At 36.7% G+C, this 19,051-nt stretch overlaps 2 protein-coding genes and 1 pseudogene across 2 annotated transcripts; all 3 read left to right on the forward strand.

Moving 5' to 3' along the window:
• The first annotated feature begins 7,373 nt into the window (after window positions 1-7,373).
• On the forward strand, window positions 7,374-8,812 carry LOC143578558 (F-box/FBD/LRR-repeat protein At1g13570-like; annotated as a pseudogene).
• Window positions 8,813-11,869: 3,057 nt separating this feature from the next.
• On the forward strand, window positions 11,870-14,024 carry LOC143578567 (F-box/FBD/LRR-repeat protein At1g13570-like). The gene is made up of 4 exons (XM_077062106.1): window positions 11,870-12,614; window positions 13,289-13,456; window positions 13,538-13,702; window positions 13,913-14,024. Exons 1-4 carry the CDS (start codon window positions 11,892-11,894, stop codon window positions 14,000-14,002), a joined length of 1,146 nt encoding a protein of 381 aa, XP_076918221.1. The 5' UTR covers window positions 11,870-11,891; the 3' UTR covers window positions 14,003-14,024.
• Window positions 14,025-17,163: 3,139 nt separating this feature from the next.
• On the forward strand, window positions 17,164-18,537 carry LOC143578557 (F-box/FBD/LRR-repeat protein At1g13570-like). Its single transcript, XM_077062102.1, has 3 exons — window positions 17,164-17,949; window positions 18,031-18,198; window positions 18,286-18,537. The coding sequence occupies exons 1-3, from the start codon at window positions 17,170-17,172 to the stop codon at window positions 18,535-18,537; spliced, it is 1,200 nt and encodes a 399-aa protein (XP_076918217.1). The 5' UTR covers window positions 17,164-17,169.
• Window positions 18,538-19,051: the final 514 nt, after the last annotated feature.

Genomic DNA, 19,051 nt, shown 5'->3' on the forward strand with positions numbered 1-19,051 from the left:
GTCCGGTTTTCTCGCCAACATTAATTATTAACTTGACCGTAAATATATATATAACGGGTTTCGTACTTTGATATCGCAAGTCACATTTTTGGTCTTACAATCACCCCCTCAAGGTATGACCCACCTAATTCATTCATGAAGAAGCTCCCGCTTCTTTGTCCACCTCGGATCTTAAGCAATATAGGTTGAAAAGAGCTCGAATATCCACAAATCGATTTCGAATTACCGGATTCAACGATCAAATGAACAAAACTTATTATTTCGTTCAAAGTTCACCTTTCGGATCCAACTTCTCGAACGCCTTAGAAATAACAAGCTTTGAACACGGTTAAACAAGACGAAACCCGAATAAATTTGACTTTCTTCAGTTTGGTCAACCCGAATATCATCAACAAAAATAATATCAACCATCTTGAGCCCAAAAATAACAACAAACATCTGGCCCAAAAGAAATAAACCTAGCAGGCCAAATAACAGAGTGTTTCATGAGTTGTTTAAGCAGCCCAATTAAAAATAAACAGCCCAAACATTTCATTTAAACAAAGCCCACCCTCAAGCCCAACATAGTGTTTCATCATCAAACCCTAGCTGCCTCATTATGCTCTCCCCCTCAGATATCAACTTGCCGAAAAAACGTCACCAGCGCCGCACTTGCCCGAAAGACGTTTTCCGGCGACCATTTCCGTCCACCACAGCGTCGCCACCTCCTCCTCCTGCAACCTCTAACCACACTCGTTCACAACTGCCACAGCCGCCACCTTTCTCACCACCGCTGCCATGCCTCCCTCCGTCGCCGCCGTTTCTGATACGCCACTCACCGGAAATCCGAGTTCCGATTACACCACACTCCATCTCCACTGCCGGAAAAAAATTCTAACTAGCCGCTGGTTATTACAGCACCTGAGGTCACGAGTCACTCTCCACTGGAAAATTATTCACTGACCAGTTGCAACTTCCCAAAAGTAAATATCACCAGACACACCATGTTGAACAACCATCCATCATCAACACAAGAAACAACCACCACGCCGTGTGCCGCCGTCGCCATCACCCATTATCCAGCACCGCCAACAACCTCTCTGGCCAGAAAAATTGTTCTCCGGCCAACACCCATCATCGAACACCCATTTTTCTTGTCGATTTTAAAGCATAACCAACAGATCTGACTTTTATCAGTATCGACTCTTCATAAAACTTCACAAAACCCCTAAAACGAACCACTCAAACAGCTGAACCCAGATTTAGAGACCCGAGACGAACTTCAAACACCTTTATTTCCTCAAATCTTCATACTTTATTTCCAAACACCAAACTTTATTTCCAAATCTTCAACAAAATTAACGTCTTGGTTTGGGTAATAGGGAAATAGAACCCGAATATCAAGAACAAAGTTGAATCATAAGATTCGACCCGCTCTGATACCAATTGTAGGTCCCGAAACCAGATCCGACAACTAACGGCTTTGTTCTTGATAAGTGTGCTCCAGACGGGTGCGGTATATCAAACGATCGAACATAAATAATATAAAGATAAAATAAGTGAATGATCTCGTTGTCGGTTAAAGATTTGATATATTAATAAACGAACGGACCCACCCAAGGTGAGCTCCCCTTGGGTGGATGATTTACTCCATGGAAAACATACACCTAATAAAAACATTGAAGTCCTGTTTATAGCTAAACAAACATACATTCTAGAAGCTTTCTCGTTATACTTGAACGCGTGTCGAAGTTCTCGTCTCGTGTCTGGATTTCTCGCAAACATTAATTATTAACTTGATCGTAAATATATATATAACGGGTTTTGTACTTTGATATTGCAAGTCACATTTTTAACCTTACAATTACAAAAATAGCAATGTAATTTCATGTAAAGCGACAGGGGGGAGGGGGGGAATATTTGTCGTCCCCCAGTGACAAAAGAAAAGGGGGCGAAATTTTTTGGAACATCGTCCCCCGGCGATAAGAGGAGTGACCGGGGGGGGGGGATATTTGTCGTTTGCCATTGTTTGAAAATGTTATTATTTTATTGTTATGTGTGTGGTTTAAATATTTATATATATATATATATATATATATATATATATATATTTATATATATATAGGGTAAGGATCCTAAGAGAACCCTTTGCAAATTAAGAACTTTGAAAACATTTTGGGAAAAAAAAAAACCTCTAAAAAATATTTTAAAAATTATAAAACAAAAAAAAACCAAAAATTTAAAAAAAGTAAAAAAACCAAAATTCTTATATTTCATTCCGGTTTCATAAAAAAACAAGAAAAAATTAATTAATTCGTATTATACCTATACACATGTATATAATTTCATCTAGTCTCTAGTTACGTAATGTACACATATGTACATTATCATTTACCTAAATTATGCATATATGTATAAAAAACACGTGTGTACATATATGCACATATTATACATATATGTATAATTTAGCTAAACCGAGATTTTTTTTTGTTTTTTTATGAAACCGGGATGATAAAATAAGATTTTGGTTTTTTTTTTTACTTTTTTTATTATCGTGTTTTTTTATGATTTTTTTTTTGGTTTTTTGTGGTCCAAAATGGTTCTCATGGTTCTCAATTCTCAAAAATTTCTCTTATGATCCTAATCATATATAATTTGGGCTACAACACCACTACACCTCTAAAACAAAAATCCCCCCTTTAGTGACTGAGCGCCACATGTCAAAAATCACCCCCAATTTGTAGCCTCCCACTACACATAGCCTAAGAAACACCTAGGAGCAATGTTGTATCTCTTTTTAAGAAGGGGATGGTGATGGTGATGGTGATGGTGATGGTGATGATGATAGTGATGACGAACATGATGTGGAAGAGCTTGATGATGAGGCTATCGAGATTGAGTCAAAGTTTGAGGACGAGAAAAGGAAGAAAAGGAAAGCTGAGAAGAAAAAGAAGGCTCCTAGTAAGCCTTCTACTAGTGGTCTTCCCAACAAGCCGAAGAAGAGGAAGAACCCGAACAACCGCTTAAGCATTGAGAAAGGTCGGGGACTATAAAAGTCCTCTTCCTTGATCATCAAACCTGATCCTTACACTGCATCACCCACTACCCTGTCCCGCACTTTGGCTGCCCAAAAATGCAAGCAAGCTAAGGTTCCCCATCCCAAAACCAAACACTCAACAAGAATCATACTCCATGACTCGCCAATAACCAGTCCTGAACTTTCCCCTTCACAACAACAAGCACCTATTCTAGGACCATCCCTACCCAATATAAACATACCCACAACTTCTCCAGACCAACCCATACAAACCTCAACTTTCCATCAAGCATTTTCCCTACCACTCACCACCACAACCCTAGACCAACCCATTTCACCTTACCAACCTTTTACCTCTCCACTTAAATCACCAAGCATCTTCACCTCACCCCTAAGAACCACAACATTTTGGTCATCAACTTTCACATCCTCACCCTCTACCTTGCCACTTACCATCCCATTACCAATCCAAACCATGCCATTAGCCCTTACCACCTCACTGCCTACCCAAACCATAACCTTACCACTACAAACAATTGCCCAACCTACCCAATCCTTCACTCCTCCCACAACCACAAAATCCCCTATCCTAACCCCTACACCTCTGTCTGGTGGCAAGTACAAAAAAGCTCCAGTGTAAACTGATACTATCCTTGATAGGATTATTGCACTGGAGGAATCAAACGTCAAGCGGGCTGACCAAGAAAAGTGTTACTAGAGTTTATGAAGAATCAAAAGAAGAAGGGTGTGGAGTTAGAAAAGGAGAAGGCAGTATTGATCGAAGGGTGGCAAAACTGGAGAATGATAGAGAGGCTGACAAAGCTCTCATTGCAAGTCAGTAAAAGGCAACTGACTACCCAATCCTTCACTCGAAATAACATGCAGATGGTTTGAGGCTGGAGTCAAGAGTCTCGTACCTTGAAAGCCATTTGCCATCCTCATCTCGCATCGAAACACAACTGAAGGATGACCTAGAAAAGGAGACTTACAAACTGTTGCTTGAGACTGAACGTCTAGAGGCGAGGATTACTCTGCTTAAGAGTGATCAAGGTTCATCGAGGAATATTGGTACTCTTATTGGAGAAAATGCTAAGCTAACATCAGAGATTGAAAGGTTGAAGATCAAGTTGGAGGAGCATGACCTTCTGAATAAAGATCAATGAAGACCTAGCCAGCAAATATCTTGCAGCGTAAGAAATAATGGAAATGACAGATCAAGACATTGATGATCTTATAGACCGTTTGAGGAAATTCTTAGGAGGTTGGGTGAACTCCGATAATGAAGATGAAGAGGATAAAGGGAAAAAAGGACAGTCCGTCACGGCTGGTCCTAGTGTAGGTGTAAGCGATAGTGGTGCTAGTGTCATGGTTACCAATGATGATGAAACGGTGGTTCGTACTATTGTGAGTGGCGATGCTGGTGGTGCAGGAGGTGCTACTACAACTCTGGCTATGGAGTGGATGAAGCTGAAGGTGATGAAGAAAGTAATGAAGATGAAGAGGAGGAGGATGAAGAGGACGATGTGATGGACAGTTTTGATGAAGAAGATGATGGAGATGATGACGGCCCAGATGATAATGATGGTGGAAATGGTGGTGGTGGTGGTGGTGTCGGTGTTGGTGGTGGCAGTGGGGCGGATACACAAACCTCTCCACACGATGACTTGCCACATGATGACCCATCGGCCAGTGATGCAGCCAAAGGGGTCAGAGATCGGGATTCTACATTGAAGGAAGACTTTAACTCTATTTTTTATGTTGATTAAATCGCAAGTACCTAATTGCCGATCAAGGAATCAACAGCAATCTCTAGCTCTGAAGATTACATCAACTACTCTCCACACCCTGATACACCAGTTCAGGAGGCCAGAGATCCTGCTCCTAAGGTTAAAACCATTGTTGCTCTTCCTGTTGCCGATACCTCCCAAGCGCCGAAAACGAAAAAGAACAAATGGATCTGCGTGACCAATCATGGGAGTATTCGTTGCCAAAATTATCCGTACCACGATGATTCACTGATCCTCTATGCCAAATGGCACCAAGATAGCAAGTCTTGGGAAATCAGAAGAGGCAATTGAGACATTACTTACTTGCATCACACCACGATGCACACACTATCTGAGCTCGACATGAACTACTTCCGAAGAGCAGTGGGTGATGGAGTAGGAGAGAAAAGGCTTGAAAGTTGGTTCAAGCGACAGATGCACATACATTTAAAGGATGATTACTCCAATTTCAACCTGAACAAGGGGAGGACCTACAAACATCCGACTGAGATTGATCCCATCACCGGAAAAAGAAAAAAGGCATGGAGATACAAAATGCCTAAAGACGGGAGAGCAATATATCATGGATAACCGTTCGAGACAAATCTGCTTCATGATTTCTTATGCCGTGAGTTCGATAATAATACCGGCGAAGCCGAGATTCAGTGCAAAACCATGCATCCGCTTCGTGTATTTGATGAGCATGAGTTAATGGGTCTCAGCAAGGAAGACATTCTGAAGTTATTCAAGTCTCCTATGCGTACACTTGAAGACCACGGCAAAGAAAACACCGGATAGTTGATAAGTTCAACAGGTTTGTACGACGACTTGTTGAGGATCAACTGCAAGATGATGGATGCCTAGTGCACGAGACTGACTGAAGACGGAAACTGAAAAATAATACTGAAGACTAGAGGGAGATTGTAGGACCCTGTTTTATTGTAAAGTCTTTTGTATTATTTAGTGTTGTTAACATTATGCTTTACTAGCTTTCGTTTATGTTGTAATAATATTTGGGCTTGACCCATGTAAACAAAGCCCACTGTGCCGTAAATAAAGAAGAACATGCATGCCATGCTTCTCCTGAATATAGAAAAGCTTGGACATGCACAATGTAACTTTTTTGTCAATCTTATCCATATATTCTTACCAACTCTCTCTTTTCTTTCCATAATCGGAAATAACTAACACAAAACAGATGCGAGATCTCGGTTCTTCTAGAGTGATTTTGCTAGCTCTAGAGTGAGATTGATTCAAAAACATTATTGTTAGATCCATTCTCGAGGCCTACATTTTATTTACCTAATCCAAAATAATGATTTTATCAAAACAAAAATTGGTGTAAATAATACTGATAAAGTTTATATTTAGTAAAATGTGTATGGGAAGATCTAGTCTAGTAGTGACATAAAGGTGGCCAAGATCTCTGGCCCGGCAAAAAAAAGAGAGAAACGATTTAGTTTACATTAGATGTGATATCGAAAAAATCATATATAAAATACATCTTATCAGAAGAAGAAATCTTACTTGAAATTTAGATACTAGCAGCGAAATCACCAAAAGGCAGCAGTAGATTAATGGATCTGGATATAAGTTGGAGATATAACTTTGAATCACTAATTTTTAGAGATCAAAAGTGGAGGGAGCACTGTGATTAAAATATCGGAAAGTAACGGGGTTAATTGGGAGAAGGGAGAATCTTTTTATTTTTATAATTCATTTGCATTGTCTTCTTTATAATACTGATAAATTGTCAAATCATAATTTCAAATTCACATCCCCTTAAGGCCTTAATTGCTACTTATAAATGTTATTAATCTCATCACATGTTTTTTGGCATTACTAATCACATGTATATTTATCAAAAAAACAAACCACATGCATGGAATATTTTCAAAACAACGCAAGTAATGAAAGAAATGGGTATCCAAAATGTGAAATCTTTAATAAAGTTGGCTTGTCTTGTTCAATATACAAAAAAAAAAAAAGAATTTAAATAAGTTTGTGAAATAGAAAAAGATGGATTAAAAAAATAAGAAGTAGAAAATGCATGAAAAAAGGGGGAGGCAAAGAGTCCGTCAAATTGATATTTATATATAATAATAATAATAATAATAATAATAATAATAATAATAATAATAATAATAATAATAATTCCATCCATCTGATTAGGGAAGAAGGGAGTTCATCCACCTTCAAGTTGCAATTACTCGTAGCAGCATTATTGAAGGTTAGAATATGTTAATTTCATAAGTTGATTTTTTGAAAAAGTAATTAAATCACTAGAAGCTCCCGGTTATTTTCTATTCTAAAAATCACTCATTTTTCTGAAGCAAAAACGAATGCTCCTACTTTGATATTGTTTAAATTCTAGTGACAGAATCGTTAGCTGGTTAGTTTCTGAATCACAATCTTGCTAACCTTTCATTTAACATGTATTATGGCCCATTGTAAGGCTAGCTTTACTAAAAAAATAAAAAATAAAAAGATGAAATTTAAGGTTTTAAGTGTATGCATATAGATAGATGGATTATGAATGTTCATTCTATAAATTTATGTTTGTGATTATTATATTTCATTTTCTTAGAACAATGGAACTGATTCACGAGAGACATAAAACATCAAAGTTTACACCGGAAGATTATACAGCAACATGCCAAATAATGTGGTAACTAATATTTTGGATAACTAATATCTTGCCAATACAAGATGCAGTGAGGACCGCTGTCTTGTCGAGTAGCTGGAGGTTGAAGTGGACTACGCTTATTAGCCGACTTGTATTTGATGACAAGTTCTTTGAGTATTTAAGAAAAACAAAAAGGGAAAACAATCAAGTGAGAATTATAAGTGGTATTCTTCTTCAGCTTAGAGGCGCCATTACAAAATTTGTGCTCTCTGTAAATGGTGTCGAAGATGAAGATGAAGGAGATATTAGTCACTGGATTTTGTTCTTGATTAGAAAAGGAGTTAAGGACCTCACTATAGAGCATTCGAATCGTGATGAACCAATTAAGTTGCCTACCCATCTTTTTTCATGTTTAGAGTTGAAACATTTGAAACTAACTAATTGTTGTTTCAATCTTCCACCTACCTTTCATGGTTTTCCAAACCTATCGAGCCTTGAGTTGCGTGTGGAGTTTGGGGAGAACACTGAACTTGGGGAATTTTTTACTCGGTGCCCCTTACTTGAGATTTTGACTCTAGAGGAACTCGATGAGGAAGGCACATCAAAAGCAGTTGAGATTGCCAAAGTTGAAAATCTCAAAACATTATCTTTGAATTTACTTGATGTTGGCAACACATGCTACATAAGTTCTGGTACAATCTTTGAGCTTTTGGGCCATCTTCCAAAACTTGAAGAGCTTTGTTTGGAATTTCAAGACTGCTTGGTAATGCTAAGTTGAGTCTTTGAAGTTTACTTTACCGAAACATAGTCTCATTTTTTCATATTCTAATAACTAATAAGTAATAGTATTTGGTTTATCTAAAATAGCTTTATGAATTCTCTAACCATTTTTCTTGTAGTTGATAGAAGGTGCTGCTAACAAGAGGTTCTCTGTCGCCTTTCCCTGCCTCAAGGCTCTTAAATTATCAAAAATATATTTAGACGATAGTATAAAATTATCATGCGCTTTTGAACTGATTAGGAGCTGCCCGAATCTGCAAACTCTTGAAATCACAGCATGTAACTGGGTATGTATCATACCGCTCGTCTTATAAATTCATATATAGGCATATAGTTGTATTTGAATACTGGTGTTTCTTTCAGTATGGTGGCTCGCGTTCACTAGCAGACTACAATACGACAGAGCTATTGCAGCTTCAAAGTGTGACGCTTGAATATTTGAAAGGTTCCGAGAATGAAGTATGCTTGATAAAGTATTTGCTTGCGTCTTCCCCTTTCCTTAAGAAGATGGTTATTCGTCCCGGATACCTCAATCGCATTTCGCCGGATGAAAAGTTGGCATTTTCTTTGAAGCTGTTGAAGCTCCATCGAGCCTCCACTGTAGTTGAAATCGATCTCATCTAATTTCATCAAGCCTTCTCCTTTGATAATCTGCTCTTGGAAAACTGATAAGTCTAGAATTAAGGTTACTTTGCAGTTTTATATGTTGTAGTATATTCCATAACTTTTTGTATGAATTTAGTTATTTGGCATCACTCGTAGTTTGCTTATGTAATCCAAGTGAAACCTATATATGTTTTAGTTTCTTTCTGTTATTATTAATGTTTGTTTCTTGAGCCAAGAGTATCTCCCACAAGCATGTATGGGTTCCTAAAATGGATGGCTAATTCAAGCAACATGAAGGTTAAGTTTTTTACATTATTCAGCAGCCTCTTGTTCACCCATTCAACCTATTACAATAGCTAATTAAACCATTCGAGCAACGATAAAGGCCTGAAATCCAAACTGACCTATTTCAAGAGGTTGGGTACCTTGGGTCTTATTCTTTTTGCCCAAAATCAACAGGTGCATTTGATCACAATAAAACCGAAACCAGTTGCATCAAGCGTTCCCAGTTTAAACAGTCTATGTTTGATAAAGACAAGCGTAAGCTTTGTATAAGGTCGGGCAGGTGGACCTGATTTAAAATTATGTCGGTTAGCCGGTTCAGTACCAAGGAGGAGGCAAGCATGTCAAAACTCATCCAATTTGCTCTGGTTTTCTCAAAACCAGACATATGCTACTTAAACTTTTCGACCGATAAAGCAACTCTTTTTGACATGTCCATCTTGCAGCATATACTTAACATGATAACATTATCAGTCGGTGGTGGAATGACAAAAGGGTTCTTTAAAGATTCAAGATCAGTGACATTTAAGAATCTAAATATTTTTACCTCATAAGCCTAAGTTGTAATACATTGAATCAAAATTAAGACTAACGAACGATTGAAGAACACTATTATCGAATCGAATTGAAAACTGAATGATTTACAAGAGAGAATAATGTTGGGAAAAAACGACACATAGCCACGAACGGTAAACAAAATTGCGGAATTAACTTTGTTTGGCTAAACTTTTTCCCGACCCGAATGAACCAATGAGAATGCAAACAAATAGGGTATAATTTAAAAGTAAAAGGGACACAAAAATTTTAGCGTGGAAAACCTATCAAGGCGAGAGTAAAAACCACGGGACTACTAGAGCCGCTTCAAATCCACTATCACCAATAATAGCAATAAAAAGTTCTTCTCTAGGTAAAACTAGAGGTATACACAAATCATTATATGTTTGGCACAAACTAACATCAAGTATATGGATCAAATAAATAAAGTAACTGGCAAGAGAATCACCAACGAGAAAACTATCGGTCTCTGGAACGTCTCTTGTCTTCACAAAACACCAAAAGAATTAAAACACACAACCTTGTCTTGTCTCTGTTTTGTCTTCGTCACTAAAAAGAAATCACCAGAAAAACCTTCTGTTCTTGTCGGCTAAATCATGGGATACAATAGAACCCCCTTTTATTCTTTTCCTTTTGTTTTTCTTGATCTCCACGTAAATCTAGTTAAAGCCCAAGAATATCATGTGGGCTAATGGGCCCCGCCAAGCAACCAATTTTTGGCTTGTTTTATTGTGTCCGAAAAAGAAGTAGAAAAACATTTATATATTTTTTTTCTCTTTTCTTTTATTACTAAATAATAATAATATAATATAATATAACCCATGTAGAATAATATTTGTTGGGTTTTCTTATGAGCAAAAAAATACCCTAACAAATAACAACTTTGATTCTCAAGACCAACTGCCATCAACAAACTAAGATTCAAGAATGCTATCTTTTGAATATTTTATGAATCAAATAATAAGTGATGATATTTAGAGCACATAATAATATTTATTATAAGTAATAAGAAAATTTTGTCCAATGATTCTTATCCCAAGTAGTTTGAGATGAGACACATAAATACTTCAATTTAGAAATAGAAGGTCCCGTCTATGACAAAAGAAAATAAAATATATTAGAGGTTTCAGATTAGACAAAGGGTTTTCTCATATAGAACGAATTTTCTTCTTAAGGTGAAATAGATATGCTCGGATGGGTTCACTCACTAATTATGAAAACAAAATATAGATATAAATATAAAAATAAAATAATAATAATAATAATAATAATGAAAAATTAAAATACAAATGGAGACAAAAATGAAAAGGATGAGAACGATTTGTGGTCATACAAAACACCCTTCAAAAAAATTCTAAAAAAATAATAAAAAAAAATTATAACTCAAAATATAAATAAAAATTAAAAAAACTAAAAAAACAAAAATGTTTCCCTTATCATTCTCGTTCCAAAAAAAACCCCCGAAAAGACACAATGCAGAGACAAAAGACACAATGATGAAAATGTACAAAAGACACAATTATACCTAAAAAAAGACACAATAAATCGCAAAATATAACACAAGCCGAACAAAATATAACACAATGTTGAGTAATATAACACAATATCAAGAAAAAAAGACACAATGTCAAGGAAAAAAGGCACAATCAATGACGAAAATAAACACAAAACACAATGATAAACAAAAAGACACAATGGTCTTTTTCACTCAACATTGTGTCTTTTTCGAGTTTTTTTTAGAACCAGAAAGACGGTGGAAACATTTTTGTGTTTTTACTTTTTTTGTTTTTTCATTAGACTTTGAGTTACAAGTTTTTTATTTATTTATTTTTAATTCCTTTTAAATAGTTTATTTTATAGCTATAAATTCTTCTCCCCCATCTCGTTACGTATAACTCAATGAATAACTTATCAATAATAATAATAATAATAATAATAAAGAGGGTTTGTTTTGTGAGGCGGACGGAAGGAAGGGACGATTGAGTCGTCTGTTGTAGTCACAATCATCGGACACTATTATTATTATGCCTAGCTACTTTCGTTTTCTTTGTTTTCTAATAGTATCTAATTTACTCTGAATCTGAATCTGAATCTAGGGTTCGTAAAATTGGGGAAATTAAGCCTTCTAAGGTTAATTTGTATCTATTTTTGTTAGTCATTAATAATGTATTTCATTTTCTTAATTAGATTAATGGAACCGATTCACGCGAGACATAAAACACCCAAGCTAATTGCACCAGAAAAAGATTTCATTAGCGCCATGCCTGATAACGTGCTAACTAATATTCTCGATCGCTTGCCATTACAAGATGCTGCGAGGACCGCTATCTTGGCGAGAAACTGGAGGTTTAAGTGGACTATGCTTATTAGCCAACTCGTATTTGACGAGGACTTCTTTGAATATTTAAGAAAAACAAAAGCTGAAAATGATAATCAAGTGAGAGTTATAAGTAGGATTCTTTTCCAGCTTAGAGGAGCCATTACAAAGTTTTTCCTCTATGTAGACGACGATTTGGATGTTGAAGATGAAGATGTCATTCACTGGATTTCATTCTTGTTCGGAAAAGGAATGACGGGCCTTACTGTTATTAATTGCCATTTTACACCACTCAAGTTGCCTACCCGTCTTTTCTCTTGTTTAGAGTTGAAGCATTTGAAACTTTTTAATTGTTGTTTCAATCGTCCACCTACTTTTCATGGCTTTCCAAACCTATTGAGCCTAGACTTGGGTGGTGAAATCAAAGAGATTGGGGAGTTTATTACTCGGTGTCCCTTACTTGAGATTTTGAAAATGGATTGTATTCGTTATGAAACCACAGTCAAAGTAGATGAGATTGCAAAACTTGAAAATCTCAAAATATTATCTTTATCAGTGTATCATCTTGAGACCGTGATGAATTTTTCTAGTTCCGGTACAATTTTTGAGCTTTTAGGTTCTCTTCCAAAACTTCAAGAGCTTGAGTTGAAATTTGACGCATTCAACGTAATTAATGCTAAATTGTGTCTTTGAAGTTTAATTTACAAAAAAGGTATATTGGTTTTTATTAATCCCAGTTATCGCCTTTTGGTCGTTGTCGGTCCCAACTAACGAATTGGATGCTGACGGTCAACTTTTAATGTATTTGTTCCCAATGGTCCGCAACTAACAGAATCCTAACGGCGTTAGTTGCAGGTCGTCGGAAAAACGTTTTTGGCCGGAAAACTCACATTTTTTCCCAGAAAACTTAAACATTTTTGTCTCAAACATCTTTGCAACTTTGTATCGGACCTTTAGGAACCTTTTTCTAGTAAAAGCCCCAATTATTGAGGTCGCCAAAGCCCTAGAACCATCATCGGAATCGGTCGGTTGGTGGTGGTCGTTAGTTGGTGGTGAGTCAATTGGGTGGTGGTGACGGTGTTCGGTGTTTTCTGGAAAAAAAAATGACTTTTCCAACCAAAAACGTTTTTCCGGCGACCTGCACTAACGGTGTTAGGATTCCGTTAGTCGCGGACCGTTGGGAACAAATACATTAAAATTTGGGACCATCAGCAGCCAATTTGTTAGTTGGGACCAATAGCGACCAAAAGAAGATAGTTGGGATTAATAAAAACTAATATACCTAAAAAAAAACATACTCTCCTTTTTTTCCATAATCCAATAACATTCTTTTCTTGTAGTTGTTAGAAGGTGTTGCTAACAAGAGGTTTTCTACAGGCTTTCCCAGCCTTAAGGCTCTTAAATTATCCATAATATGGTTAGATGATGGTATGAAGTTATCTTGTGCTTTTGAATTGATAAGGAGTTGCCCGAATCTGCAGACTCTTGAAATCACAACTAGTAGATGGGTATGAATCGTACTGCTTGTCGTGTATTCTACTATATGTACCTTTGCATTTGAATACTAGTTATTCTTGCAGGATTTGCAGCATGCTGGCCATGCTCCACAAGTAGACTACGATACAACGGGGCAGCTGCAGCTAAGAAGTGTGAAGTTTGAGTATTTGAAAGGTTCAGAGAGTGAATTATGTTTGTTAAAGTATTTACTGGCGTGTTCCCCTTTCCTAAAAAATATTGTTATTCATCCCAGCCGTGTGGCTACGTCGGATGAAAAGTTGAAGTTTGCTATGAAGTTGTTGAAGCTCCATCGAGCCTCCTCTGATGTTGATGTTGATGTCGATCTAAATTAGTTTTAGGAGCTGTCCGAATCTGCAGGCTCTTGAAATCACAGCAGGTGAATGTGTATGTATCATATGGCCTGTCTTATAATCTCATGTATAGTTTTGCATTTTAATGTTAGTTAGATATTCTTGCAGGATGAAATGTTGAAGTTTGCTAGTAAGTTGTTGAAGCTGCATCGGGCTTCCCCGGTAGTTGATATCGATCTATCCTAATTTTATTTGTTTTAAATTTCTCTATTATTTACTGGATGTTTGTATTGCCATGTCCTGTAATATGCTTTAAATAGCGTCAAAGAATGATGAAAGGCGTTTTTCCTAGTTTATTATGACGTTTGCTTTCTTACTTTAGTTCGGTTTAGTTTGACCGCTAAGTTTGCTCATAGCTGAACCACCCGCAGCACCAGGGGAGGGGATGCTGGGGCGCTTTTAAAAACAACTGATCTAAATTATTAGAATATGGGATTGGCTCATCTGTTACTAAAAGAAAATCATTCAAATAAATTGTCGATTTAGTTGCCCACAAAATCACTGAAATAGGGAAGAATTTTAATACGGTTTTTTGTAAATAGGAAAATGTAGAATCGGGCGTTGAAAACCGATTTAATATGAAGATTAGTATAAACAAAAAATGAACGAAAAGATGAACATGGGAGGGCTAAATTTGTATTTATAATGTATCTGCAGTTTTAAAGTATTAAAAGGTAAGTGTAAACATCTAAAGATGAACCAGAACCCTTTGATATGAGGGTCATTACAAAGTTATTTTTTTCAACCGAGTACATTGAAGGGGTCCAAATCATAACCATGTTGAACATACTCAAAACTTATCTATAAGAAAAGGGCAAATGCCGATGACCTGGGGTCAACGAAAACCTCTTGACCCTCCCCGTTGACGAAAACAGGTAAATTTACACAACGTATAAATTTTTTTGAAGAAGAGGTGAATTGACACTACTGACAGGGAGCCCAGACCCCCGGGCCATAACGATACTTCGCCCATGGACCCTTTACTTGGTTTGGCTCGGTTTTTGACGCGTGTGAAAACCTTGTTAACCATAGCCGACTTACTATTGTTGGTTTTCATAAAATCATTAAACCAACCCATCGATTTTTGATACAGTTTGACTTTATCGATTCGGTTTCATTGGTTAATTTGGTGCCCCCTAATGAGTATGATACAAAAAAAAGAATTAGATTTAGGGTGTATCATTGATACTAAAAGGAACTTAAGGTGCATGAAAAAATATATAATTATTTTTAGAAGAAAAGGTGGTAATAAATTGATTTATAAAAAGTTTAATTGGACCTGAAAACCCAATATTTTTTAATAGGTAACACTCATATACCCGGAATCACCGTGACAAACGGATCAACATTCTGACGAATAATAGAATGTGGCTACTTGGGCACCCACACAAGAGGGAATCTACAACTGGGTAAACAATGACTCAACCTAAAAAATAGTTCATGCGAGACTTTGACCCACAGGTAGCGTTTAAGTATGCAAGAGTGAAAGACGGAATAGAATGGATCATTATAAAGGAACGAAAAAAGGAGTGTTTGGTTGGTTCTTGGAATGAAATTATATAGCACTTAGTCCATTTCATACCATCTAAAAAAACCCCAAATTCATTCCATCCACTGGCCTTGTTTTTCTTTTATTCCATCCTCTCTTTCATCCTATATCACCTCCCACCACTAGCACCGACCGCCACCACCTCTGCCAAATGTCGCCTCCGACCATCGCCACCACCCACCACCCACCACCGTCTCTGCCGCCATGCACCCCAACTGCCAACCGTCGTCGCCGTCTCCGACCTTCGCCACCCACCACCATCAAGAGTCACCACTAATTTTATTTTATTCCTTCTATTTTTCTTATATGCCAAACAACAAAAAGTAATGATTTATTCTATTCATATATGGTAATCAAACAAGATAATAAAATAATAATGATCTATTTTATTGCCTCGTCCATTACATTGTCACATTCATTTCATTCATTCCATTTCCCTACGCTAAGGGGGTGTTTGGTAGGGGTGAGCAAGAAACCGAATTAACCGAAAAAACCGAACCGAAGCATTAACTGACGGTTTATATTTTGATTTTTTGAAAAACCGAATTTTCGGTTAGGACCGGAAACAAAACACCAAAAGGATCTACTGTTGATGGTGATGAGGATTATGAAGATGGTGAAGGTTGGGAGTAAACTTTGAATATGAAGAATGAAGATTGAAACTAAACTTTTAGTGTTTTTTATTAAACATTTTGTTGAATTTTAAACTTTAGTACTCTTGCAGGTTTGATTTTGTTTGGTTCCACATAACAAATGTATATTTTTGTTTTTTTGGATCTAATATGCATTTTCATTTTTTTGGAATTTTTTTGCAATTTCTACACACACACAAAAAAAACCGATTATAACCGAACCGAAACCGAAAAAAACCGAAAAAAACGAAAACCGAACGGTTTGTTTATTTGAAAAACTGACTTTTCGGTTTCACCTAAAAACCGAACCGAACCGAACCGTGCTGAGCCCTAGTGTTTGAAATTCCTTATTTTACCACCTTATAGCTTATCAATAAGTTACAAAAGTATAATTTATAGAACTTTTCTTCTCATAATATAAGCAACCCCAATCACACCTCTAAACTTATCCATGGTCTCTCGTAAAGAAGCCACAAATTCAATTAAATAAAAATAAAGAAGATTAATAAATTAATAGATGAAATGAGAAGTCGTCAAATTGAAAGCATATATCATCATCTCCAATTGATTCCGGCGGACGGATCACACTCATCGGAGACGGAGTCTGCTTTTAGTTGAAGGTCAGATACACACACACATTATATCTATCTTTACTTGACGATGCTGAATCATCGTTAGTTTGCTAGGGTTTGTTTGCTTGTAATAATAAATGTTACTGCAATTATTGTATATTGATATTGATTAAAGCCTGTATCTTTACCGATGCTGAATCGTTCGTTAGCTTTGTAAATCTAGGGTTTTGGTGGATAAAATTTGGGGAAATCAATCAATCAAGCCAAGCTTAGCTTAGCTTAGCTTTATAGTCTTTAGGGTTTGTAATAATATTGTTACTGCACTTTGTCATTCACTTACTGCACTCTTGGAGCTGCATCTCATTTTCTGCAATCGTGTGACTTTCGTATATAATTGAATTTAAATTATCTTTCGTAACCAATCAGGCCTTCTAATCTAAGGTTTGTTATATGATTACTGTAATTTTTCATTCTTAATTGCCACTTTCTGTCCAACAATCGTCTCAACGTGTTATAGAACTACCTTCAAGTATTAAGTTCCTTTATAAATTATTGAAGTAGTTTGTAACATCACATATCTTTCTCCTTGTTAGAGTAATAATGGAAGTGACTCATAAAGCACCCAAGCTAATTGCACCTAAAGAAGATTTCATTAGCAAAATGCCTGACAACGTGGTAACAAATATCCTGGATCGATTGCCAATACAAGATGCGGTGAGGACTAGTATCTTGGCGAGAAACTGGAGGTTTAAGTGGAATATGCTTAGCCAGCTCGTATTTGATGACTACTTCTTTAAGTATTTATTATCCAAAACACAAAGCGATATAAATAATTATGGGAGTATTGTAAGTAGGATTCTTTTTCATCTTAATGGTGCCATAACAAAGTTCGTCCTCCTCAACTTCCCCATGTTGGATAATGAAAAGATTAATCACTGGATTTTGTTCTTGTCAAGAAAAGGAATTAAGGACCTCACTCTACAAAATTCGTCTCGAGCACAAGTGAAGATGCCTTCTCATCTTTTTTCTTGTTTGGAGTTGAAACGTTTGAAACTCTATAATTGTTGTTTCAATCTTCCACCTACTTTTCATGGTTTTCCAAACCTATTGCGCTTAGAGCTGGCTAGAGAAACCAGTGAGCTTGGGGAGTTTTTTACTCGGTGTCCCTTACTTGAGACTTTGATATTGTATCATTCAGGAAATGCACGCAAAGTAAAACTAGCTGAGATCGCAGAACTTAAAAATCTCAAACTATTAGCATTCTCATTGTCTGGTCTTAACACCAACACTACGACGACCGTAAGTTCCTACAATATCTTTGAGCTTCTGGATTCTCTTCCAAAACTTCAAGGGCTTCATTTGGGTTTCCACGGCTACAAGGTAATCAATGCTAAGTTTTGTCTTTGAAGTTTACTATATAGAACCACAGTCTCATTTTTTCTTCATTCTCTCTTTGTATAGTTGACCGAAGGTGGTGCTAAAAAGAGGTTCCCCACCGCCTTTCCTTCCCTCAAGACTCTTAAATTATTAGGAATAGATATAGGCAATGGTGTGAATTTTTCATTTGCTTTTGAATTGATTAAGAGCAGCCCGAATCTACAAACCCTTGTAATCTTTGCAATTCAGCAGGTATGTATCAATCATGCTGTTTGTCGTATAATCACTTACTTTTATTATATAGTTTTGCATTTGAACACTAGTTGGTTATTCTTGCAGGAGGCGGACCCGATTCCAATACCAGAGGTGGAATACAACATAACGGAGCTACAGAGTGTGGAACTTAGAAATTTTAAAGGTTCAGAGAATGAAGTGTACTTGATAAAGTACTTATTTGCGTGTTCTCCTTTGTTAAAAAGGATTGTTATTCGTCCCCACGTTTCTCTTGCACCCGGTGAGCAGTTGATGTTTACTAGGAAGTTGTTGAAGCTCCGTCGAGCCTCCGCTTTAGCTGAAATTGATTTTTTCTAATTTTATGAAATCTTTTGTTCCTGTTGAAGATGTGTTAGTTAGGCTCGACTGAATTATGGTGTAACGCTTGGCTTAATACTTTGAAACTTCAAAACTGTTGTTTTGTTGTGGCATCTAGATTAATATCACCACATATGGGTTATTATATGTTTGTTTAGTTTTTTACAAAAAATGTTCTGTTTCTACAGTTATTGAGCACTAATTAAACATCCAAAAGGATTCAATTAACTTAAATTGCATGTTATCATTTTTTAAGGTCTGCAAAGACAACCAGAAGCTTTATCCAACTTGGGCAGTTATTAAAAGCTGATTAGCCCTGTACAAGTAGAGGTGCACAAAAAACCCGAACCTGAAACCAAACCCCAAAAAAATACCCGGAACCGATTTTTGTTATACCCGGGCTTTTAATACCCGAACCCGTACCCGACCCTACCCGTAGGGTACGGATAGGATATGCATTTCAGTACCAAAACCCGTACCCGGAACCGGACCCGATTTATACCCGGTAATACCC

The sequence above is a fragment of the Bidens hawaiensis genome, unplaced genomic scaffold, assembly GCF_021521415.1.
Source record: "Bidens hawaiensis isolate Kalapana, Puna unplaced genomic scaffold, B.hawaiensis_p1.1 tig00029296_1, whole genome shotgun sequence".
NCBI lineage: Eukaryota > Viridiplantae > Streptophyta > Magnoliopsida > Asterales > Asteraceae > Bidens > Bidens hawaiensis.

Bases quoted from the DNA above. Each gene is read 5' to 3' on its own strand.
- LOC143578567 (XM_077062106.1), top strand. From the start codon at position 11,892: ATGCCTGATAACGTGCTAACTAATATTCTCGATCGCTTGCCATTACAA. The intron at 12,615-13,288 runs GTAATTAATGCT...CTTTTCTTGTAG, and splicing joins TGAAATTTGACGCATTCAAC to TTGTTAGAAGGTGTTGCTAA. The intron at 13,457-13,537 runs GTATGAATCGTA...CAGGATTTGCAG, and splicing joins AAATCACAACTAGTAGATGG to CATGCTGGCCATGCTCCACA.
- LOC143578557 (XM_077062102.1), top strand. From the start codon at position 17,170: ATGGAAGTGACTCATAAAGCACCCAAGCTAATTGCACCTAAAGAAGAT. The intron at 17,950-18,030 runs GTAATCAATGCT...CTCTTTGTATAG, and splicing joins TGGGTTTCCACGGCTACAAG to TTGACCGAAGGTGGTGCTAA. The intron at 18,199-18,285 runs GTATGTATCAAT...TTATTCTTGCAG, and splicing joins TAATCTTTGCAATTCAGCAG to GAGGCGGACCCGATTCCAAT.